General features: G+C 42.3%; 1 protein-coding gene across 38 annotated transcripts in view; it reads right to left on the bottom strand.

The window, feature by feature from the left end:
• The window catches only part of rims2 (regulating synaptic membrane exocytosis 2), a 336201-nt gene that overhangs the window by 218782 nt on the left and 91335 nt on the right, over nucleotides 1-26084 (bottom strand). For 2 of the 38 annotated variants that reach the window (XM_031903577.1, XM_031903585.1), the window contains exon 1: nucleotides 23920-24342. The exons of 32 other annotated variants lie outside the window; for them this stretch is intronic. In XM_031903577.1, the coding sequence (XP_031759437.1) occupies nucleotides 23920-24041 (122 nt within the window). In that variant the 5' untranslated portion in view covers nucleotides 24042-24342. Of the gene's footprint in view, nucleotides 1-23919; nucleotides 24357-26084 lie in introns of those variants that run through there. 4 more of the 38 variants (XM_031903572.1, XM_031903576.1, XM_031903583.1 and 1 more) reach the window with 4 other exon arrangements.

The following is a 26084-nucleotide window of genomic DNA, read 5'->3' as shown; positions in this document are numbered from 1 at the left end:
ACAGAAAAGCTCTTTATTCCTACACATGGATGGTGCAACACATCCTCTCCAAAAATCTTTAACCAACGCATTTCATTTTCCCAGTGTTCAGGATGCATTTCTCAAGGACCAAGGCAAAGAGAGATCCTGCTAATGTTTGCCGTGTCATTATAACAGCTGTCGTTTCAAGCTCGGCTTGCACGAATTGCCAGTAATAGTCCCCGGACTTGCAGCACGTTAGCAAACGGACCTTCCCTGCCTAAACGTGACAGTGCAATCATGCATTTGTATAGTTTGCAAATGTACTATTGATCCCAGCACAAATGTGGGGTTTAAATGAAGTTACACAGAATAATGCTGACATAAAAATATGCTTTAATGTAAGAAGTGCCGATTCAGCCAGTTTCAGGGGGCGGAGGAGGCCAAAACCGCAATGCAAGCTCCCCTCTTGGGACAGAGAGAACAAGACCTTGTTCTAGATCGCTCCCCATGTAGGCGAGACCAGTGTCGGACTGGGATGCCTGGGGCCCACCAAAAAACCTTAGATGATAGTTTACTCTCCAAACAATTTTTCATCCACTTCTTACTCAGTCTCTATATTTTTCTAGTTTTTTTTTATCTTTACATACTATAATCTATTCTAAATATTTAGTTGCATTGTTCCCATAGAAAAATAAGTAATGACCTTGAATTAGGCCAAATGCTTAGAAGCAGGAGGGCCCACTGACACTTGGGCCCACCGGGAATTTTCCTGGTACCCCTGTGGGCCAGTCCAACACTGGGCGAGACATTTGTTCCATTCATGGACACGCAGAAATCTGACTGGAATAAATAGAGGAATGTAGCGCCGAGACAGAAATAAGCACAACAACAAATGAATAATGTACCCCCTATTGTAAATTATAAGGATATTATAAGACACTCAGGAGTTCCATGCTCATACAAAACTATGAGGCTAAAGGCCAAGTGCTAAAAAGAAAAATATGACAATATTAGAAGTCTTCTCGGAGTTTCATAACCTGTATAAAAGCACACTATCTTTTTATGGTCATGTTGTTTGAACATTATTATATTTTACACTGTACTTTACATTATATTCTATATAGAAAGCTCAAAAGCCAAGAATATCCTGTAAATTATATCCTTATAAATGATGCTTAGTGATATCATCAGTTAAAATCAGTGGTTAGTGATTTAATTTCTGCCACATGACTCAATGAAACGTGTGTATAGCTATAAAGTACCACCTGTTGAAAAATATGAGGATATTAGAAGTCAACTGGTGTCATGGAACTCCTTGGTGACTTATTATATCCTTATCATTTACACCAGGAGGTACTTTAATCAATATACTATTTACCATAAATGATATAGAGGATTACTATAAAGCATAAAGTGGGGGTAGCCAGAATTTATTAATGTTGAGTGGACCCTAAATCTACCCTTAGTGATGCTATCCCCTCACCACAAGAGAATTATCCACAGTTCCATTAAACTAAAGACCTCAATCTTATGATAAAAACTAACATTTTAACTATTAAACTTTAACTATTAAAACCATATAACGGAACAATGTTCTGCTCCTGAGATCTGGCAGCCACCGATTGCTACATGAAGGCCAACCATTTGGGTACACCTGGTACAAGAATATTATGAGTCAAAGTTGGCTCCAGCGACTCTATAAAGGCATGTCAAGTGCTTTTATACATTCCTGGAACGCCAAGGTGACTCTCTCTTTATGGTTCAAAGTAGGTGGAACATTATTTCTTATAAATAATATACCAGTTTTATTGAGTCGTGTATCACAAATGACATCAGTGAGGACTAAGTATAACAGATGACAACACTATTTCCAAGCAAGCGTTTAAGGGTTTTTGTGTATTACATACAGTATATGGGATAATGTACAACCTGTTGCAAGATAAAAGGATGTCAGAGGCCACCTAGGAGTCTTATCCTGGCATTTTCCCCATCAGTTACTCTGGAATTTTGATAACTATTCATTAGAAGCAATCTCTGGCTTTGAGTAGAAGAATTTCATTGTCTCCTATGGGCTAAGGCATATGGCATACATGAAATTTCTCCGTAGCATACTTTAGCTGGTGGAGAATTCCCACCCCCACCCCCCCTTCCCTGTGCCTTCTCTTATTGATTGTGAGTGACAGGTAGTTTTTAGCCTGGAAATGTACATGAGTGACAGTTTCCATTCAAATCAATGACAGGAGGCACAGGGGGATATGGAGGAGGGGGTGTCTTGGTTTAAATGCTATATACTGTATGTCATACATACAAAAATTTCCAAGTTGCACATGGAGACGCCAATACATGTATATGGAGCATTTGGGCAAATCATTAAAATCCATTCTGCCTGGAGAAAGGAAACATCACTAAACAACAGCATGCAGCACTGTGGATGCTGGGAATTGCAGTAGTCTAACAATTAAAGGGACTGTAGTTTGGTCAGCCCAGATAAAGTGCTACTAACCCCTGCTTACCTTACTATACACGCTATAACATTGTTGCAGCCCCTTGCGCAGATGTGGGGCAAAAAGTGATATTTACATTCAGTTGGACAGTGCCCCTAGTGGCCACTTTATTAGGAAAAGATGTAGGATGCTTACTTAGCTTACAAAGTGATAGATAAGGACCTAGGTATCGTGGGGTCAGTGTTGGGGCACAGCCTGGGTTAGAGGGCCCTCTGTTCCCAGGGGGCTCATTTATTAGCCTAATTACTAACCCACTGAGTGGTGAGCCCTGCTAACAAGTAGAATGTTCCCCAATGAAAAAACATTGCCCTGGGAATGCATGGTCATGACCCTGATCTGACTGGCCATTATCTATAACCTGCCCATGATCTACCCAAACTCCACCCACTGCCCCAAGCCACGCCCCTTCCATGGCCTGCAAATACTAATACTCTTTTTGCCAAAGAGCCACTGAAGGTAGTACATTGAGCCTTACAAGACATAGAAGACATTAAAGTCACCTAATTGAAATTATTTTTGAATTACCAACCCCAGTAACTCCAGGAAAATTGCTGGTAGGACATCCCTCTTTAAGTTTTTACACGCGTGTGAGTCTGTGTTAGTGCGCACGTATACACGCATGAGTCATACAAGCGAACAGTTAAAGCAATAAAACACACTTGCACATAAGACCAAACCTCAGTTAACCATATCACAAAATATTTAAGGCACTGTGAGCAGCGGTGAGCCATCAGGCTAATGCATGCCTTTTATGGTTAATTTATGAACGCTGATAGAATATCTCATTAAGGACAGAACTTCATACCAAGGCAGCATGGCATCGAAAGCTACATTTCCAAGTCATGTTAAATATTTCATTACAGCTTGACCTAGCACTTGCGCACACAATAGTCTATAAATGCTGGCAGAACCTACAGCAGCTGGGCGCCGGCATTAGCACAGAAATGGGAGCGCTCTGCCCACCGACAGAAAAAAATAATCATCTTATTTCTCTGCCTATTGTCCCAGCAGCTCCAAACGTACAGATGGACTTGATTTCTGCCTTGTTCCAGCCTCATCGCGATGTCTATCCTAAGCCGTGTGTATTGGTTTATAATATGCAAAAGCCATGAATATCCTGAAACTGTATCCTGAGAAAAGGAAACCTACTAATGATCATCAATTAGAGGAGGTACTTAGTGATGTCACTAATTCGTTCCCTAAGTTGTTCTCTCCCAGACACAACTTGAACCAATGTGCCATCCTATACCAGTGCACAACCATCTGTTTCTTTTGATACCTAAAGGGGCAGGCCACTTTTGCACCCTCGAAAGTCCTCTGTGGGGGCAGGAGATGTCATATGGGGGGAGCTGGTGATGTCTTGGGTCAGGGCAATGGCATTTAGGAGTGGTCAGTGATGCCAGGAGCAGGGCTATGACACATCAGCCAGAGCCAGTGATTGGCAGGATTGGGTTGGCAGTGACTGGCAGACTTGGAAATTTAAAATCCAGACAGGTAGTTTTGAACCAGTCTAAAGGTCCGATATCGGCAGCTAGAATCGCCCTGTGTATGGCCACCTTTAGACTCGATAACCCTGGTGGCTGCACCCATTTATGTCACAGCCCACCCCATTGTGGGTCAGTCCACCCCTGCCCAGTATAGTTTGTAGAAAAGTGCAGCAACCTTAGCACCACTGCACCACCTCTGCCATTACCTATAATGCAGTCACTGTGATTCTGCAGCACCTTAGTAAAGACTAAACAACTGGGAGTGGGACTAATGGGTGTCACTGACTCATACAAGATTACAAGCAGTTGTACACCTTGATTTTTTAGCTTCTGAACTTGGTGCTCCATCCCCTCTGGCACAGCTGTGGTGCATTTATACCATAGAGCCTATTGTGATGTTACAGGCAAATGCTGCAAGCAACACTAAAATCTTGGAACTGGGCACAAAAGTGGGCTTTTTGTATGTATTTCTTACTCACATAAGGAAAAAAATAGTTTTTCACTCATTTGCCAATACTGTTAGTCACCTTGCTCCCAAAGACTCCATGAATTAAGCTATGACTATATATCTACGATAGCATCGGTGGCAATGGAAGTGTTCTTGCCTCGTGCTTATGGAAACACAGCACTTGCCCAATCTCATTGTTATTCCGTCTTCTTTAATCTGACAAGGCAAAAGATGTTATGACAGCGGCCCTGTCCCTTATCCATCTCATTGACACAAATACTTTAAAGTTCAAGTTGGAGAGGGAAGAAAAGTCTGCCCTGCGGAGGAACAGAGAACAGCCCTCAGCCCAGACAGCACATGTTCCCAATAAACAATCAGGCACCGGGTGCATTGGTATGCATATCTCTGGCTCACAGAGTTCTTTGGCCAAGCACTAGGGCCCAGAAAAAATCTAAACATCTTTGAGTCCCAAAACAACAGGACAGAATCAATTGCCTTGAACCTTAATATTCAACACGTCAGTGGGGGGTCAGGCATCTTCTGATATGGTTATAGGGTTAAAATACTATCCATTAAAGGAGAAGGAAAGATAAAAACTAAGTAAGCTGAGTCCTCTATCAAAAGATTTGTTGTCTCTGTTTTCCTGTGCCACAGACACGCAGCTCTCTCCTCTCTCCCCTCTCCTGCTCCCCCCTCCCTCAAGAATGCTAAGAACTCACCCCTCACCACCCCTTAGGAACGTGGGTCTGAGCCAATCAGCAGGAAGCTTCCATGTACACGGGTCTTGGTCTTGGTGCAGGAGTGAGGCATTATGGGAACTTTCTTTACACAGCTCAGCGTTTTATCTTCCTATTTGGCTTCTGGTCATCTGAACGGGAGAAATATGGGGAGACTTAAGGGCACTATTGAGAGGACTGAAGGTATGCCTGCAGCTTGAGATTAACTCTTTATTAGCCTTTCCTTCTCCTTTAAGATCAACCTCTCCAACTGGTACCCAGAAAATGTGAATAAGATCCCTCAGTATCTGTCTAAAATGCCCCTTAATTATTTCTAAAGAGTAATCATGACCTGTCACAAACTTGTTTTCTCCAGATATCCCTGATAGTCTTTCCTCATTAATTCCTTCATTACTCTAACCAGTTTATTTGCACTCTTTCCAACTCATTAATATCCTTGTTAAAAAACCCGTAAATTGTATTTTACTGGGGGATGCCATTGCTTAGGTTGCTTTTCCATGAATCGGTGCAGTTTTCTCCTAAGAGGAGCCCAAGGAAAAGCTTAGCAATCTATTTTACTGGGGGGTGCCTAACGTTTTGCCACCCCACAGTGAAATAGATTTTACATGCCCTTTAAGGCTGGGGCCCAAAACTGCACTGCATGCTCATAGTGGGGCCTTATAGGGGCTCTATAAAGAGGCAAAATCAAGCTTTTCTCCCTAGAGTTATTGCCCTTTCTAATGGAAGATGGCATTTTATTTATTATTTTTATTTAATTTAGCCAATGTGTGTCTGTGCCTAGAGTTACACTGTTTCTTAACCACAAAAATCCCCAAATCCTGCAGGGTCCAAAGACCCTTCCATTTAGTCTATAACTAGCCCAAGTCTATAACCTTGCCTATAACAACATATGGGGCATCCTCCACATTTCCCAGCCCTTTGATGGAGCATGACTGTCACTGGGTGCTGTTCTAAATTCCAGCAGCTAAGCTGCACCTTAACCATTCTATCAAGACGGTGTCTGCCTTTATGAACAGAACTGAACTGGCATTGCAGCCATGACTATACTGGACACAAATAAGAGTGTTACCTTTGTTATTTACCTAGTTCTTGATCTTAACAATTTATGGGGGAAAACCTTTTTAACACAGACATATCCTCAAAGCATTACAAACATATATCCAGATATAATATCCAGAGCAGATGGGAAAAAGTCTCAAGGGGACCCCCTGTCCCAGGGCTCTACGCACTGCTACAAATGCACTGTAAAATAGTTCACAATAAAAGACTCTAAACAAAGAGCATAAAATAAACCATACTGAACAGTTATAGTTCAAGCACTGGGAAATTTCTCTATAATACCCTTATAAATTTCATTGAACACCACAGGGGGTCACCATCCTGGATTTTGTTAGGAGTGAAGAGGGTTAAATTTTAAACCCTTATCAGGCAATATATTATTTATGTTAGGGAAATCATCACAGGCCTTATCTTGTGCTTAATGTGACATATATTTATATGATATATATTACAATACCTACCTGCAGTCCTTGCTAGCATACGGTGTAGCTGCAGAGAATAATCTATATCTGACTGTTATATCTTTAATATCCCACCATTTAATAGCTATATCCTTAGCCATTACCTTCCCCTCTTCTAAAGTAGGTCACTTTCTTTCCGCTGGGAGTATTTATTTAAAGAATAGAAAAAGCACTGGGGCTCCGATTTTATTAAGGAAAAGTTATGTAAATAAATTACAGACCCCATAGCGGCTGTTGACATATAGCACGCCAGGGTGCGCGAAGGCGTAAGTGCACAAGGATACGGGGGGTATAAAAACAGCTCAAGAAAAATTCTCAGTCTAAACAAAATTTCGAAAGACACCGACGCAGAATAGGAAACGAGTAACTGAAAACGTTTTTCTGCCTGAGCCCGAGCAGTCAAAGGCTGGAAGATTATATCATTATTCATCATTCTGTTAGCAGAGAGCAAGTGGGATTTCAATGCAATTCCGTTCAGCTTGGTTTCCCATGCACCAATAATGTTGAATAAGCATTTTCCTCTTTTTTTTTCTTGTCCCAGCCTGAATTTAGCATTTAAACAAAAATGACTTAAAACCCGCAGAAAACGGCCAGCACTGTTCTGCTTCTGTTATATAGAAATACATATTATTTGAATTTTCTATCAGAAAGACCACTTTGAATGTGAATACGTCAAGAGAGCAAAGGCACGCTGCTTGGTATTGAATGCAATTCAACTGTAAGTGTATGTAAGTGTAGGACCCTGTAACACAATTTGCCGTATTGCATGCTATTGCAAATAAAATTGCCCCATGCAACCAGGGACATAGCAATAAAGGATACCCTGGGGCTGCTGGGGGCTCAGGTGGGCACTTGCTTATATGTATTTTCAATATATGTTTAAAATATATTTTCCAAGGTTTAGAGGGGGTCCTAAAATAATACTGCTATGGGGCCCAGTGAGTTGTAGTTATCCCACTGTGTGTAACGTAACATTTGTAATTGTTTGTAGAAGAGGGAGTTAAAAGGAAAGGACACTAGGGGGCGATCTCAGCAGGATGCTTCTTGCTGTCTTTAAGGGAAAACAAAATGCATAACTAAGGCCTACTGAATGATCTTGACGTAAAGGTTTTTGGGGGGATTTTGCCATTTTAATGCCAAGCGGTGGAAATGAAGGCACCCTAGTCCAGACAATTTTGAGTGCAACTGCATCATATTTGCACCAAAAGAAAATGTAAGGTTAGGTGATACCTTTTATTGGCTGAGTAAGTAAAAATTGCAAGCTTTCGGAGCACCCAGGCCCCTTCGTCAGGTTGCTTGCAATTTTTACTTGCTCAGCTAACCTTACATTTTCGCCATTTTTCAATTGCTAACATGGTGCAACATCTTAAAACCATTTATTTTGGTGCATCAGATGCAACTTTGACAAGTATAATTCCCCCTTGCAGCTGCAATGATGCTGGAATTGTGGGGAAATGCTGCATTATGGGTAAAAAGCATGGACAATTGTATTGTTGCACGCTGACATACGAGGCCTACCAGCTACCACCACTTTTATGGGTTTTGTGGTTTCCCTGTGTCAATAGGGGCACTTACGTGTAAGTTACTGAGTGGGCATCCATATAACCCAGGATAATACAACCAGCTTTACTCTCTATAGAGACCCAGTCTACATTTCCCATTTCAAAATGGAGCTAAAATCAGTGAACACTGCATTTGTTTAATGATCTGCGTAACATGATTTTGGTGCTTGCATGTTCTCTGCCAACGAGCAAGCCACAAACCTGTTCTCAATTCAGAATCACAAAGATGAGTCTAGAAATCACATTTAAAGTGATTCACTCCATAACCCACAATGCAAATCCGTTTCAATTGATTCACCATTAGATTTGGAGAAGAACTGGATGAAATTTACTCTTTTCCAAGACACTTTCTCACCCATTTTCAGATCCTGCAGATGATATATCTGTGTGCAGTGTAAATAACATGCAATTCTCTGCTTCCCTTTATACATATGACAATATAATAAACAACTAGGGTAACAGGCCTTAATCCTACCAGGCTTAAGCATTTCCCTAGCCTATAAACCCTGTCGTGCCTATCAGGGAAGGAGTTAAATATACACTGGATGCAGCTTGCAAAACTCATTACCCTTCTACAAGTCCAAAGCGCAACTGTGCAGGCAGCTTGTAATCGCTGAATCTGCAATTGTGCGCTCCAGCAAATTTTCCAGCAGCCTTGATTATGATGATATCAATAAAGACTGCAGTGTAAAAAAGCGCTGGTGAAAAAAATCATATGTGGGTTAGGGTGCAAGCCACTAATATTTCCTGGTTTTGTGAAAGAATTATCCGGGGGTATATCCTGGGTCACATTACTGCTATAGATAGTACTCCATTTAATACTATAAAAATAAGCATGGTTCTAGATATTATAATTCCTGATAAAAATATGATAAGGATAATTCCCTAATGGTCGGAGGTGCACGCTAGCAACCCAACGCCTGGGTGCTCAGGAATAAATCAATATCTAACAAAGAGAACATGGGGACAAAATCTATATTTTGCTCATCATTTTGGCTCAGCTCCAGAACTATCATCGGGAACATACATATGAATATACAAAAATCCCTATATAGACCAACAAGAGCACCAAAATACTGATCTTGTACACCCTTGTGGTATCAAGACCAAATGCATAGGCAATATTATATATTCCATGGATCCACATATCTCATGTTATTCCAGTATGTGGTACAAGGTGTAGGTGATAAGTCTTTGAAATTATGTAATTAATAGTGATGTATGGGTTGACAAAAAGTCGACCGACACCCAACCCTAACCCGCTGCTCCACCACCCACACCCCACCAGAACCTGGCACACCTCCAAATTTATAGACCTGCAATGATGTCCCATTAGCAGGCAGAGTCTAGAAAAGGCACACCGGAGGCGGAAGTGGGCACAGTAAGGTCTCCGGCAGGGAGAGCGAAAGGAAGAGCTCAACCTAAACCTGCCCGTGACCCGGCAATGGTGTGCAGAAGTTGGCCCAAACAAGCCTAACTAGCGGGTGTCGGGCAAGCCCGCATATCACTGGTAATGAATAAATTGGCTTGCAAGTATTATATATAGTGAAAAAATCCCCTATTGTAAAATATAGGGATATTATATATTATGTTTAACATCTTGATAAAGGTCCTAGACCTGGACCGAAACGTTGATGTTTTTAATGCAACAATAAATGAATTATAAAGGATGAGGAGTGCGCATTGTCAATTGGAATGAATATGAGCTACAACCATGTGCAGCACCCTTGAATTGGATATGGAGTAAAGTGAGTAATGGGAGTGCGGACCTAGTGATACAATATATATATATACACATGTGTATATAAAAGGTGCAACCATTATTGAAGATTTGGATTCAGCTGAATTCTTATTCAGCTAAACTGAATTTCGTTGAAATTGTAATAAGTTATGGATGTGTTTCAGTCTAAATCTCTTGTGGAGGAATGTGTTTAGGCAAATGCAATAAATATAGATTTGGGGAGGGCAGGTGTGGGTATATAAATAAGCAACAGGCAGACAAATAGAAGAGGAACAGTGACACATTGACGTCACAGAAGGGGCAGAGTTTACCCCTTAAAGTAGTGATTTGCCAGCCAGAACCCCCCATGCTTGGGGTTTAGAGTTGCCATTCCACCCCAAAGCTCCCCCTAGCCTTCCACTGCACATCTTTAGAGGTGAGATACTGATGTTATATATTCAATATTATAATATAATAATAATATATATTTAATAACAGCAATAATGAGACCGTTTAGAGAGTAAGTTATCACAAGTTATCCAACCATACTTAAGAATACAAAAGGGTAGGTTCTCCTGAGGTTCATGAAGGAAGTTGAGTTGCTGCCACTTAAAGACACTTCAAGCCTTTCTGCCTTTAACATGCATGGCTTAGAAGGAAGAGAGGTGTTATGGTAGAAGCATTCAGACAGATGTAATGTATCCATTACAGCAACTGAAGCTGGTACCTACTGGCAATAGTGCCCAATAGTTGGCCAATGCCATTTATTATGTTGCTGCAACCAGAATCTGATCCAAATAGCAAACTAAGCACACATTTGGAGATTGCGTTGAGCAGCAGGATCAACACTTGTGTCCATCTTAAGAGATGCCAGTCGACAGTCTAATGTGCTGAGCAGCATTTCCTTTGCTTTGTTGATCCCTGGAGGCAAAAGGATTTGTTGGTTTTTCATTTTGGCCTACGGTGCAGACAGAAGTCTCAGGGAGTTTGCCTGACACGTGGCACTGCTGCTGCCTACAGGAATCAGGTTTTCATGTGATTCTCACCAAAAAACCAGCAGAAACACATTTCAGGAAGAAATCATGTAAAAAATTCTTGGTTTTGTTTGTTAATGTTTATAAGGGTATTGTAATACTCTTGTTTGGCCATGCAATTATAATGGATAAAGTCCGCTTACGTATGGAATTTCCTCCACATACATTCTGCAGACCTTGCACAGGAGCATAAGAATCTGGTTTGTGGATTCAGCCAAGGGTGGGGGTTTAAGCCTGAGCACGCTTGGGCTAATGACTCAATGGTGGAGGCTAGTATGTGGTTGTACTCGCTAAGCAGGGTATCAGGATCATCTCCTTCATGGAGGAAAGACTGGACCCGAAAGAGTGAGCTAAGGTCGTGAGGTTTATGTCATGAGAATTAGTACAATCACAGTGATGGAAGTGTCCTATATGCTGTCTGTAAGTTATGGAGAAGTTGTTACAGTTTGTAACATCAGTGTTTTAGTCCCTCCTCCCGTGCCAGGATTTCAAATGATGCAGAAAGGAAAGAACTGTTTTGCAGCTGGATTTCAGCATATAAAAATCGTATTCATTCATACTTTTTGAACAGATTACAGTAAAAGGATGGGCGGCAAAACACTCAATATTGCCCCTCAGTTGCCCTGAAAGGTAACTGCTTAGAACCTACTGAGTCAGCAATGATTGAAAACACAGCCCGTATGGGACTCCATACCAAGTAAGTGTTAATATTCATTTGCCCAGCATGGATCCATAGGCCAGTGGTAGATATTTGCTTTAATAAAAATCATTTTGTTCTGCACCTCCTGCTAATCATGCAGTCGTTTCCATTCTGCCATCTCTATCAGCACTGAGAATGATCTTACACCCACAAGTACTCATCCCTTAAATGACAGGACCATTATTAAAACAAAAAGTAAAAGGCAGGCACCCACGTAGAATTAACTATACCAAAACTAACTTCTACACTTATTTAAAGGGGAAAGATGCCCTCTAATAAGCAGGTTGTACTTTGTCTATAAATGATCAGTAAAGCATATGCTTTTATATGGTATAGCCTATAACTTTATTTACATGCACAGTCATGGTTATTCATGTATAGCAATCCCACAGCTTAAAACAGTGCCCCCTACAGGCCGGGTTTTCATGAATAAGGGCAGTTTCCATGGCTTTAAAAGTACAAATGATCTTTCTCAGGGAAGCTACGTGCCAAATATACCAATTTCTGTTTAGGAAGAGAGTCATTTCACGCCTGACTGAGATTGTCAGTTGGGGTACCAGGTCCGGAGCGGCTCCCCACATTTCTTCAGTCAGTTCAAGGATATTCTCTGCCCATTTTTGCTCAACCCTGACCAGTTTAGCGGGGGTCAGCCATCATTAGTATGATATAATCTGAGGGTATATCCTATATCTAGGGAGCTTTTAGAAGTTTGAAAGCAAATCATTTAAGGGGTAATGAAATAAAAGATTCAACTTTTGCTACAGGTCTAATCACCCACAGCAACCAATAAGCAGAAAGCATTCATTGACCTCTTTTCTAAAGAGCAAACATCTTTTTGGTTGCTATGGGTTACTGGACCTAGGCAAACTTTGTGCCTTTTATAACATTTGGGGGTTTGTGTCTCCCTTACACTAATGTCTATGTGCAAAGCCCTTTGATGGCTCTACAGTACAGAGAATGCAATTATTTGGGATAATAATGGGCTTTCCATGAACTGACATTCTAGTATACGTGAGGGGTCATTTATCGAGTGCAGCACAGGGTGCAAAGTGCATTAAAAAGGAGCACAGTCTTCCATGTTTTCTGCACTTTGTATCCTGGCCCCTACCATCTTCTAACTTGTGCATTATTTAGACTTGCCCTTTCATTCAGAGTCTCTGTAAATGACCCCCATGATGTTTTATATACTAATATACTACTATCCTACTGATGAAGTCAGTTGTGATTTACTGTGATGTTGTAATGGTTAATGGAGATATTTGTCAGGGCTTTCATGAGCCCCATATGTCTTCAGTATTTGGCTAAGGGCAGTAAGACTGGCACTTCCACAATACTACAGTATTTGGGTCGGCACGCTGCTGCTTTACGTGACTCTCTAGCCTACGGCAACCAAGTAATCTAATATCTCGACGCTGTGTGCCCCCTGCAAACTTATCGGAGCAGATACCAACCCTGCAAACTTTGCACTCCCGTATTACACAGCCCATCTCAAGCTCCACCGACGCCTCTGTAATATTATTAGATACAATTACCATTGATTTTCTGAATCAATGTAAAGAACAGAAATCAGAATAAAATGCAAACGTACTTTCTAATGGTAAATGAAATCCAGGCAAAAACAAAATAATCATTTGTATTGGTCTAACAGATTGTACAGAGGGTGTTATTACTCTCCCTCTTGCTGTAATAACAATAACAATAATACCCTGAATATTCTCATACAGACTGCTGAGTTATAATGGGCATGTCCAGGATATTATTTCCTATTCACACACCTCCCAATGGTTCCAATTAAAGGACCAATTACACAAAAAAAGTAAATGTTTTAGCATAATTAATATATATATTGTATTCTTGCTGTGCACGGGTAAAACCAGTGTGTTTGCTTCAGAAACAATAAAGCTATTGCCACACGGGGCTGATTCTCAAATATCTACGTTAGCATTAGCCCTTTCCTGTGCCTGCACCCAGAGCCATTGTGTCAGCCCAGGTGTAGGCACATAGAGGGGATTTTTTGCCAGTATCCGCTCCGTGTGCCTGCAGCTGGGCCAAGGCAAAGGCTCTGGGTACAGGGACAGTGAAGGGCTCCATGCGTTTATCAACTTTTCCTTCATCCAGAGGACTGCAGACTGGGAAAACAATAGAATTGTTTGCAAAAAAAAACAACCCTACCTGTGGTCTCTTGGTGTAGGCAGCCATGCTGGGGCACAAGATGGAAATGTCAAGGTGCAAAGGTAAAGAACAGGGATGTTAGGTTTTTGGCTTTAGCCCTCAAATGGTTTGTAACCTTCCTTATTTAAAGGGAAAGGAATGTTAAACAACAGATAATTCATTTCTGCCCCTCTCTAACGTGTATGTCTGAATACAGTGCAAGTTAGGGGACGGGTAAGAGGAAGGAGAGGGGATGCCTACACACCTTTACCTGCCCACCCTCTTGGACAGAGCACTGCCAGTGCAGACATTGCTCTATTCAAGGGGCTTCTCACAGGGCTGAGCTATTACAGCGTGGCCACTCACAGAGCTGAGCTATTATAGGGCGGCCACTCACAGAGCTGAGCTATTATAGGGTGGCCACTCACAGAGCTGAGCTATTACAGCGTGGCCACTCACAGAGCTGAGCTATTATAGGGTGGCCACTCACAGAGCTGAGCTATTATAGCGTGGCCACTCACAGAGCTGAGCTATTATAGGGCGGCCACTCACAGAGCTGAGCTATTATAGGGCGGCCACTCACAGAGCTGAGCTATTATAGGGTGGCCACTCACAGAGCTGAGCTATTATAGCGTGGCCACTCACAGAGCTGAGCTATTATAGGGCAGCCACTCACAGAGTTGAGCTATTATAGCATGGCCACTCACAGAGCTGAGCTATTAGAGGGCGGCCACACACAGGGCTGAGCTATTATAGCGTGGCCACTCACAGGGCTGAGCTATTATAGCGTGGCCACTCACAGAGCTGAGCTATTATAGGGAGGCCACTCACTGAACTGAGCTATTATAGGGCGGCCACTCAAAGAGCTGAGCTATTATACGGCGGCCACTCACAGAGCTGAGCTATTATACGGCGGCCACTCACAGAGCTGAGCTATTATACGGCGGCCACTCACAGAGCTGAGCTATTATAGCACGGCCACTCACAGAACTGACCCAGATCATCCCTATCATGCTGGATGTATTTATGGCTTCTGGAGGCCGAGCATGGCACACAAGCCTGGAACTTCTCACCAAACAAATGGCTGTAATTGTGGTCTCCCAACAGCGCCTGGCACAGAACATTTCTGTACATCAGGCATCTCCAATAGCTAGAGCTTAATCAGATCTTATCATTATAAATTCTATAGAGATTAAGCTCCCAGAGCCACAGGACCCTAATCACATCAGACAGGAAAGCATTCTCATTTCATGGAATATTATATCAACAATAATGCAACGTGATCAGTGGCCAACGCTGATGCAGCGAGTCGGAACATTGCTGCACATGGACTATTTCCCTACACTGGGCACTCTCACATTATCTGGGGACTTATTCCTTAATATGGTTTTTCATACTGACAGCTACTGATTGGTAGTCAGATATACAGATAAGATAGGCCGATAGATAGAGAGACAGGCAAATAGATGATCGATAGATAGATAGATATAGTGTTTATATGGACCAGCACACTTAAATCAATATCCTTTATTCACTATAGTTGTGTATCCAACATAGGGCCTTTATCAAGGGCAAAATGCAAATGAAAAATGTGACTTTCTTATACAATAACCACCCCCAACCAGAGATGGCGCCAAATATGATTCAGTCAATTACATAAATTTAACATAAGGAGTAAAAAGTGAAGTATACATTCTCACCACTTGATGTCACCATTGAGTAATATATATAATAGAAAAGTAGATAGATGATAGATAGATAGATAGATAGATAGATAGATAGATAGATAGATAGATAGATAGATAGATAGATAGATAGATGATAGATAGATAGATAGATAGATAGTTAGATGATAGATAGATAGATAGATAGATAGATAGATAGATAGATAGATAGATGATAGATAGATAGATAGATAGATAGATAGATAGATAGATAGATAGATCATAGATAGATAGATAGATAGATAGATAAACCATAAATATATATATACATAGTAAGGTAGATAGACAGGGCCAAATGATAGGATTACAACGGCGGGAATAGGAGCTGTCGGAGAGAGAACCGAATCAATGAGCTGATGTGGTCCCTGATCCGATGGGAAAATCAAACCTGCCTCATTGACACTTGCCCAATTTACGGCCAGATATTGGTCGGGTAGGCCTGTCGGGGGTCCCCATACACGAGCAGATAAGCTGCATGGTCATCTTTAGTCTAAACATTAGGTGCCAAGTGCAGAACACAATAACACAATACGGCCCCATGTTAAATTATAATATACCGTTTGAGCCAAAAGACACACACGTTCCAGATGCTGCCTGTGCCCAGTTAATCTCATGCTAGGAGCAGTGAAGCTACAAGCAGGTAACAGCCATCGTTAGACAGCAGCAACAAAGAGTTACGGAATTTTTGACAAATCTGTCTGCAAAGTGCATCTAATCTGGAGAATCCTCGGCACATTCATACACACGGATGTATTTTGCCTCGGGTTAAAAAACCTTTTGTTCCCTCTGTACCTGCTGATATCAGGTTTGTGGGAAATGGCTCATGTGTTTCCGGAGAATCGCAGCTCTGCTTTGGATAGCAGTGACCATTGGGGGTGTTTATTGATAATAAATTCCCCTAGTAATGCTGGTAGCTGCTTTGATCTACTGTATAGTAAGTTGAGAGGGGCTCTACCTGTGCCAGCTGCTGAGAGAGGCACGTGGGACGGGCATGAGTGCACCCGTAACCCCTTGCACATAGTGGGGTGCAGAGGGGCAACATGGCAAGAGTTCTTACCCAACTTTGGGTCTGTCAGTTATTGCTAAAGTACAACTCCAAGGCAGATGGAGGGGGGCACTGTGAGTTCATAAATAGCTGAAGAGCCACATCTACTTTATAACTTCCCCTACTATTAAACCCAAAGGTCAGTGATCCCCAACCAGTGGCTCGGGGGCACCATGTTGCTTACCAACCCCTTGGATGTTGCTCCCAGTGGCATAAATGGAGGTGCTTCTTTTTGAATTCCTGACTTAGAGGCAAGTTTTGATTGCATATAACACAGATGTACAGGTATGGGATCCCTTATCCGGAAACCCAAAAATAATGAAAACAGCAGCACTCCGGTTGTCTTGAAAAATTTGAATCTTTACTGAAGTGCGAAAGGCAGCGTTTCGGGCTCCAATCCAGCCTTTTATCAAGCCCCGGAAACCCATTATCCAGAAAGCTCCGAATTACGGACAGCCCGTCTCCCATAGACTCCATTTTAATCAAATAATTCAAAATTTCAAAACGGATTTCCTTTTTCTCTGTAATAATAAAACAATACATTGTACTTGATCCCAACTAAGATATAATTACCCCTTATTGGGGCAGAACAGCCCTATTGGGTTTATTTAATGGTTAAATGATTCCCTTTTCTCTGTAATAATAAAACAGTACCTGTACTTGATCCCAACTAAGATATAATTAATCCTTATTGGATGCAAAACAGTCCTATTGGGTTTAATTAATGTTTTATTGATTTTTTAGTAGACATAAGGTATGGAGATCCAAATTACGGAAAGACCCCCTTATCCGGAATACCCTTGGTCCCGAGCATTGTGGATAACGTGTCCCTCCTGTATATTGCCAGTCTACATTGAGCTTCCAAATAGAAAAATCACAGCCTTTATTTGGCACCCCAGGAACTTTTTTCATGCTTGTGTTGCTCCTCAGCCCTTTTTACATTTGAATGTGGCTCACATATCAAAAAGGTTGGGGACCCCCACCATAGATGGAGCACCTTCTACAGCTGAGTCAGTCTCATTGTGCCTTAGTGACCTGTGTTCCTCACCATGGAACCACTAGCACCACATCAGCATGGCCCACTCCCACTGTGTCCCGAGAGGCGTTTAAAGAGCCAGCACACATTTATACACAGTAATGGCTGACTGTTATACCAAAGGACACTTTCTATTCTAGAAATTAGCAATTTGCCTGACTCAGCACTTTGCACTGCCTTTAAGAAAGGACATTATCAGCCATAATAGTAAAATTACTGCTTTGTTGTGAAATGGGGTTCTATGGCAAGAGACACAGCAGCCGCACACCCCCAATAGGAGACGCTGTGATTGCCCCCCTCCCTGCCATCATGTATTGGCCTAGAAAGACATCAGCGTTCAGTACCAAGACAATACTATGTGCACACATGGTAAGCCACAGTGACAGACACACTTCAGTCCAATCTGAAGTCCAATAAGAATCATATGGACATTCAGTTGCTATAGAATAAAGCCCTTGGCAATAACAGTGTTATTCTTGCTGAAATTATAACCCAGCACATTATTTGCTTTATTTTTTCATAAAATATACTTTTTTAGTAGTATGTGCTATTGGGTAATCCTAAATAGAAAATTGCCATTTTAAGAATTAAGGGCCGCCCCCTGGGATCATAGGATTCACAGTGCGCACAAACAAGCCAAGGCACACATACATGCTAGGCCCCATCAGCCAATGAATGGACAGAGTTCTGCCTTTTGCTCCCACACTACTTCCTGTTACAGTGAGAGCTGCATTATTTCCTGTCAGCTGATCTCTAAGGGAGCACACAGCCCATCACTAAATGGCGGCTCAAGGGAAAGGATGTAAAAGGGCAATATTTACTGATATATATATATTCTAGTTTGGCAAGATTCTTTAATAGGCCACAACATAATATAAACTATCCGTTGGTTAAGTATTCATTCTGGGGGTATAGTTTTCCTTTAAACTGCTGCTGACACCATCATGCCTTGCAGCATTTTTCAGTTCAGCAATTTAAAGGGGAACTTTACCCAAATACAACTTAAGGTTTTTTAAAAAGTAAACATACTTCTAAGCAAATCGGTACTGTATCTATATTCAAATCCCAGCAGTGGTGTGTTCTTTTATAAGTACCAAGCAGCTCAGCCCTTCAGCACCAGGCCCCCAGATACTAAAACAGCAAACTAAAAAGCAAATGGCGAGCGCCAACAATGTAGATTATAAAATCATTTTCAAAAATTGTGCATTCATTAAAATATTACTCACAAGTGTGTTTTTATAAAAAGCATATCGGGCATATCTGGGAAAAGGCTATTTGCCTGATTTGCTTTTTTAAAATCACACTTGTGAAAAAAAATTAAATGTTTTTATACTCTACACTATTGGCGCTCGCTATTTGTTTTTTAATAATTTTAAGCAATGTTGCAATATACATCAATTCAAAAATATACGTCCTTTTCATGATTTGTAATGTAATAATATGGTTTGGAACAGTTCCCTAAGCCCTGCCCCCTGTTCCCCTGCTGATCTGGCTGACTACTTTGTGACTCAAATAAAATGTAACAGTAGTCGACTGTCCTCATCCTGCCTTCAGCGGGCACATCAATTGTTACAATTTGTAACATCAGTGTTTTAGTCCCTCCTCTCCTACCAGAATTTCAAACGATGCAGAAAGAGAAGAACTGTTTTGCAGCTGGATTTCAGCATATAAAAATTGTATTTATTCATATATTTTGAAGGAACAGATTACAGCAATGGGTATATTAGGGGTTTCTGTGTTATGTGGGACTCTTTAACAAACTTTGGTTCAAAAGTTCCCCTTTAATTTTGGGGCCCAGTGGATTTTCTTACTTTCCCTCTGCTTACAACCTCTGCTCTAGGGGAGCCATAAAATATGACAGCCTGGTGGGGAATTTGGCCCTGGGTGCTCCCCAATTACTGTGGGTTTAAATGGATATTTTATTCAATTCAACTTCAAAAAAAGTTGGCAAAAGTAAGTGGATTATGATAGAAAATAAGTGAGAGTAGGGGATTTTTAGTGACCACAAATTAAACAGACCTACCCCATGAGTTGCCTTGCCTGGTAGCCATAGGTGTAATGCAGAGAACCTGGCACTGGGGTATACCAGCACCCAATTTTCCCACATGTGGAAGGGGGCAGTATAACATTGTGCATATAAAAAGCTCAGGGTGTCTTTGATTTTTGGTAAGGGGAGTCCAATCCAATGGAGGGAGAGTGTCCACTGGCAGAAATGGATGTAAAATATTTTAGGGTCACCCACATCTTGGGGAGATAACCTACTTCATAAACAGCAGCAGCTTACTATGCTTATACCCCTACCCCTAAGGGGGCAATAAGAATTATTCTTGAAGTAGAAAATGCGGACACCAAATTACAAGGCGGAAATTTCGCCGCTATACAATCCCTTTTAGCCTTTCTACTGGCATGAAATGAGTTTACAGCCGCCGCGCACAGAAGAAGCTGTATATCAAGAGACGGAGATCACGGAATCCTGATGGCTATGATCACACTCAGCAAATCTGAGTTCTGCAGTACCCTTCCCATCTCAGCAAGGCTTCAATGATATAAATCTACTGTGAGAGCAGATATAAAAATCAATGGATATTCTCTCCCTGGCAATCAAACATGGGTGGCCTTCCCAATTAATAATGTTTAAGTGCAGTGCATGGGCTGACGAAGGGGGGGGGAGGAACAAAACACACAGCAGAAAGCTTGTTTCTTGGCTAATTATACTGGGGCCTTTAGTGGTGTGAAACCGAACAAAATGTAATGGCATAAATGCTGCGCTAGTAAGTACAACACATTTTGTCTATCACCGGCACAGATGATTCAGCACAGGGGCAGGAACCTCTGTTGGTGCCTAGGTAAAATGTATGTATGAGTATAGGCTGAAGGAACTCGGCAATCAAAACTCCCCCGAGTGCTGGTAGGGTCTGGGAATTAAAGGTAAGAGGGGCAAGCAGGCCTGGACTGGGATTCAAAATAGCCCCTGGAATTTCAAGTAAGGCCCAAATAGCCCCCTCACCAACCCAATAAATAGTGACTGTCTATGGCATCTTACAGCAGCCCCTCTGGCATTTGCCTGAACCCACAGATTGCCAGTCCGGGCCTGGGGGCAAGGGTTAAAGGAAGCCAGCAGCATACATACACTCATGCACTAGACTGCACACTGCCCACAGGCAACGATGGGAGACACAGGGTGCCAAAGGCCTAACATCACATGCTCCCATTAGAGCTGAAACATGCTTCTTACTTACAGTGCCCGAACAAAAGGCAAAGTGCCCAAGGAAAGCCCACCCCTTATGCCCTCCCCTCATTGGTCATTACCACTGAGCGCCAAAAGTCTTCCTTACTACCTGTGTCGTTTCTGCCTACCCCTAGTCCCTGCCCTGCTTCTATAAGGTATTGTTTAATAAATCCAGACAAGCACTATTCTGTGGCCAGTAGGTAACTGAGATCATTGCTTTACTGGAATCTATGGGCTGCAGCCAAAACAATCATATTGTTTACAATTTAACCACACAGAAGCAATCAGATGGCACTATTGGCTTTTCCCACACACTGTGCTGAATCCATAGAAAACAGAGGGAGATTTAACCCTTGGTCAGGTGATAACCCCCAGCAAGCAACAATGGAAAACATAAAGCTGACCATGCATTGGCTGTTATGACTAGCCATAATGACAGCCTGCCAATGAATAATGAGCTGGGGATTAGCCAGATATCTGTTGGCCAGGTTTGAAAATCCTAGTGGCGAATGACTCCATCAGGCCCCTTACAGATGGGTCCAAATAGGACCCTGTTATGATCAGGCAGTTAGATCAGACAGTTAGCCCACCACCCTCTTGTAGGTAAATGCATACATACATATAAACGGCTGGCAATATGACCACTAGAAATGTATATAGGTATTTAACACATATTATGAAGACAAAGAATATGGCCAATATCCATTTTACTGGCTATACAGAAGCATGAAGTTTAAAGGGAATGTAAACCCAAAAATGCAATACAGCTTCCAAAAATCCTTAAAAACCAAAGACATTACAGTGCTAAACTGTAATGCTAACTACAAGGTAAGATATCAGGGAGTTTTTGGAATGTGCCAAACATACATTTTCCACATACAAGTACATACAAGGTATTGGCCACAGAATACCACGCTAGTAGCCACAGATAACAAGGCTGCTGCAGAGGTAAGCCATACAGCAGCTCCCACCCATTTATATAAATGCAGACCAAGCGTTGCAGGCACAAAACAGCCTAGGCTTGCACACTTATCAGGTCAGGTAAGTGAAAATAAATTCAGCATGTCATACTGAGAAGCAGGGTAGGCAGAGTAAATGCAAAGCTTGCAGATCTAGCAACCAATCAGCAGGCAGCTGTGTGACAGCAAGCGTTTGATTGGTGGCTGTAACGAAACCTGGATGAAACATTTCATTGCAATGCCCCCATTGTATCGCATTCAGTCTGGAACAGGAACACTGGATCCAAAGGAAGGGGGGGGAGGGGTTAAAATTTGGATTCATGATACAGAGATTGATTACTTGCAGAGCAAAAACCCAAATAATTGAAAATAAATTGATGCTGCATTTTTTGTTAATCTTCCTCCGGGTTATTTATCTTCCCTGCTACCGGAAATAGATTTTAGGGATAATTTTTGGAGCTACGATTAGGGAGCGAGATGGATTGCCTTTAGGAAATCATATGTGGATATTTCTCTCATTATTTATAATGACACTTCATTCCTACTCCCCATTATTGCTCAGGTACCCGCACTACCGACTCACAAGCCAATTCAGCGATTTCCAAGGGGTTTCTGGAGTGCGGATATCAGCCCTGATAAATGAGCGGGCACTTTTTTTATTATGTGTCCTGTCTCTTCAGGGAATGGCCCCGGTTAATTACATCTGCTCCAATTAAGTGGGGCACTGGGGGCCCGGCCCTCTCTCACTGAGCCTTGTGTTAATCAACCATGGATTCTAGAACTTGCCAAAGTCTTAGCAGGAATGAGCAAACATATATATATGGGTTTATAAACACTGAAATGGCCAAATTAAACCTTAAACTCATCTTTTTTAGTGACTTATTAAATTACCCCCCGTCCCAACTAAGAAATTATTCTGTCCATGGATCCCGTTTAGCTGCTCATATCAAACTACAGGTCCTACTGTATGTGGCTATGAGAGGATTCTGGGAGTTGCAGTGCCAAAACCACTAAAAAGAAATTAAAGGTTTTGTTACCCATCACAAATATAATGTGTTTATTGGCTTCAGAAACGCTGCTAGGTTTATATAACTAAGCTGCAGTTGGGGGCAGCCATTGCTGAAATAGGGCTAGAGGGCACACATTTTTGCAGCAGAAGTATAGACTGGGCATTTGCTGGGACTCTCAGCCTTGGCGGTAAAGCAAAATAAAACGTTATTAATTTCCCCCCAAGGAGGTCGAAACATTGGTTATGATTGTACACCAAATCAAATAAATAAACCTTTATTTTGCATTAATTTCTGACGAGGCCAAAGCTCTATATATATATATATACACTTTCAGGCCAACCCCTGGCTTCATTATGGGTTACTGCTCATTAACAATCACCGCTCATTACTATTAATGGGGCCCAACTGCTGTCAGGCCAGGCAGCTGCCTATCAGGAAGGTACAGCGGATCCCCCAATACCCTGCCTGCTCCCTCTGCAACACATTCCTGCTTGTTATTAATGGGGATTGTTAGATGGAGGAAGGACACCCTTGGGTGCACATAATCAATCTTCCTGTAACACTAGGGAAAGTACATTGTAGCAAAGGAATGGCCGCTTCCTTATTCAGATGGCTGGCAATGCTATTCTATATAATATCCACGTGTTAGAATGGGGCGCCCAATGCTTGGGGTTATAATTCTCAATCTATATATATATCCCCAGCCCCAGCTGCCCCTGCTGGAGATCCACAGGTGATGAAGGGCCACATCTTGAGTCTTGGTGCAGCCTGAGCTACTGGGTTTCTATACATGTTGCTGCCCTGCAGCCAGTTTCATTTGTCCTTCCATTCCAGAGCCCATGAATAGGATAGAATGTGTGTGTGGCTAATATTACAGAATGCAATACCCCCTCATCCCACAGCCAATGCAATGAAAGAGTCAAAATGAATATCCATAGGCAGAAGTATCCTTTAGCCCCTCGGCTATTGCAGGACTATAGTTCCCAGCATGCCCTGCCAGCCATGTGTAGCTATGCAGCAGCTGGAGTGCCCTTGAGTGGCAAGATATAAGGGGCAGATAGAAAGAAAGGAGCCCCGGCGGGGGCCACTCACCCGGGGCTGTTCCCTGGCTGCCCGAACAGATCATTCTGCAGTATGTTCGGCGGAGTGGGGAAAGCTTCGTGGAAATGCGACAGGACCGTGTTGCAAAACTGGCGCAGCGTCTCGAACTGCATGTTGCCCGAGTCCCCGGCGCTGCGTCCCGACTAGAGAATCGCTGGCAGCAGCAGGCGGGTACATGGCTCCGGGCCGGGCTGATTAGCAGCCGCAAGCCTTCCTCCTGCCGGTGCCAGGGAAGGGGACAAGCAGCGAGCTGGGTGCTGGGCATCCCCTACCCGGGCGGGGGGAGGCGCCGCTCATGTCTCCCACACACTCCGCTGCGACTCTCGCACTGACACGGCCGCCGCTGCTACTGATGTTGCTGCTACTGATGCTGCCGCTACTGATGCTGCCGCTGCTACTGATGTTGCTGCTACTGATGTTGCTGGCGGGGTTGTCTCACCGCACAGCTGGCTGCCCTCCGCGCCTCACATGGGATGGAGAGAGAGCAGCACCCCCTCCCGGAGCTCCAATGGCAGAGCCGGGCCCTGTAGGGGAGGGGCCGCCACATACCTGCCCCCAAGCCTCTGCACACACCGCATACACACATATAGTATATAGTATATACCTGATCCTACACACACACTGTGCATTAATATACTCTGCATAGGGCCGGGACCATGTATCAATGAATAACTGTGTTTACAGTATTATATATATATCTCTCTCTATATATATATATACAGTATATATATATATAGATATCCACTAGGATACTATGGGCTACACACACTGTATACACTGTATAGCCTACACACACATACATATACACTGTATAGCCTACACACACTGTATACACTGTATAGCCTACACACACACACATATACACTGTATAGCCTACACACACATACATATACACTGTATAGCCTACACACACTGTATACACTGTATAGCCTACACACACACACATATACACTGTATAGCCTACACACACACATATACACTGTATAGCCTACACACACACATATACACTGTATAGCCTACACACACACATATACACTGTATAGCCTACACACACACACATATACACTGTATAGCCTAAACACACACACATATACACTGTATAGCCTACACACATATACACTGTATAGCCTACACACACACATATACACACACACACAGCCTACACACATATACACTGTATAGCCTACACACATATACACTGTATAGCCTACACACATATACACTGTATAGCCTACACACATATACACTGTATAGCCTAAACACATATACACTGTATAGCCTACACACATATACACTGTATAGCCTAAACACACACATATACACTGTATAGCCTACACACACATATACACTGTATAGCCTACACACATATACACTGTATAGCCTAAACACACACATATACACTGTATAGCCTACACACACACACATATACACTGTATAGCCTACACACACATATACACTGTATAGCCTAAACACACACACATATACACTGTATAGCCTACACACAAATATACACTGTATAGCCTACACACATATACACTGTATAGCCCACACACACACATATACACACACACACAGCCTACACACATATACACTGCATAGCCTACACACATATACACTGTATAGCCTACACACATATACACTGTATAGCCTACACACATATACACTGTATAGCCTACACACATATACACTGTATAGCCTACACACATATACACTGTATAGCCTACACACACACACATATACACTGTATAGCCTACACACATATACACTGTATAGCCTACAAACACACATATACACTGTATAGCCTACACACATATACACTGTATAGCCTACAAACACACATATACACTGTATAGCCTACACACATATACACTGTATAGCCTACACACATATACACTGTATAGCCTACACACATATACACTGTATAGCCTACACACATATACACTGTATAGCCTACAAACACACATATACACTGTATAGCCTACACACATATACACTCTATAGCCTAAACACACACATATACACTCTATAGCAGTGTTCCCCAACCCCTTGGATGTTGCTCCCAGGGGCCTCAAACCAGGTGCTCATTTTTGAATTTCTGGTTAAGGAGGCAAGTTTTGGAGCCATAAAAAACAAGTATAATGCCAAACAGAGCCTTC

Source organism: Xenopus tropicalis, chromosome 6 (genome assembly GCF_000004195.4).
Source record: "Xenopus tropicalis strain Nigerian chromosome 6, UCB_Xtro_10.0, whole genome shotgun sequence".
Lineage (NCBI taxonomy): Eukaryota > Metazoa > Chordata > Amphibia > Anura > Pipidae > Xenopus > Xenopus tropicalis.
Note: the sequence above shows the minus strand (reverse complement) of the source record. Positions and strands in the feature narration are given on the sequence as shown.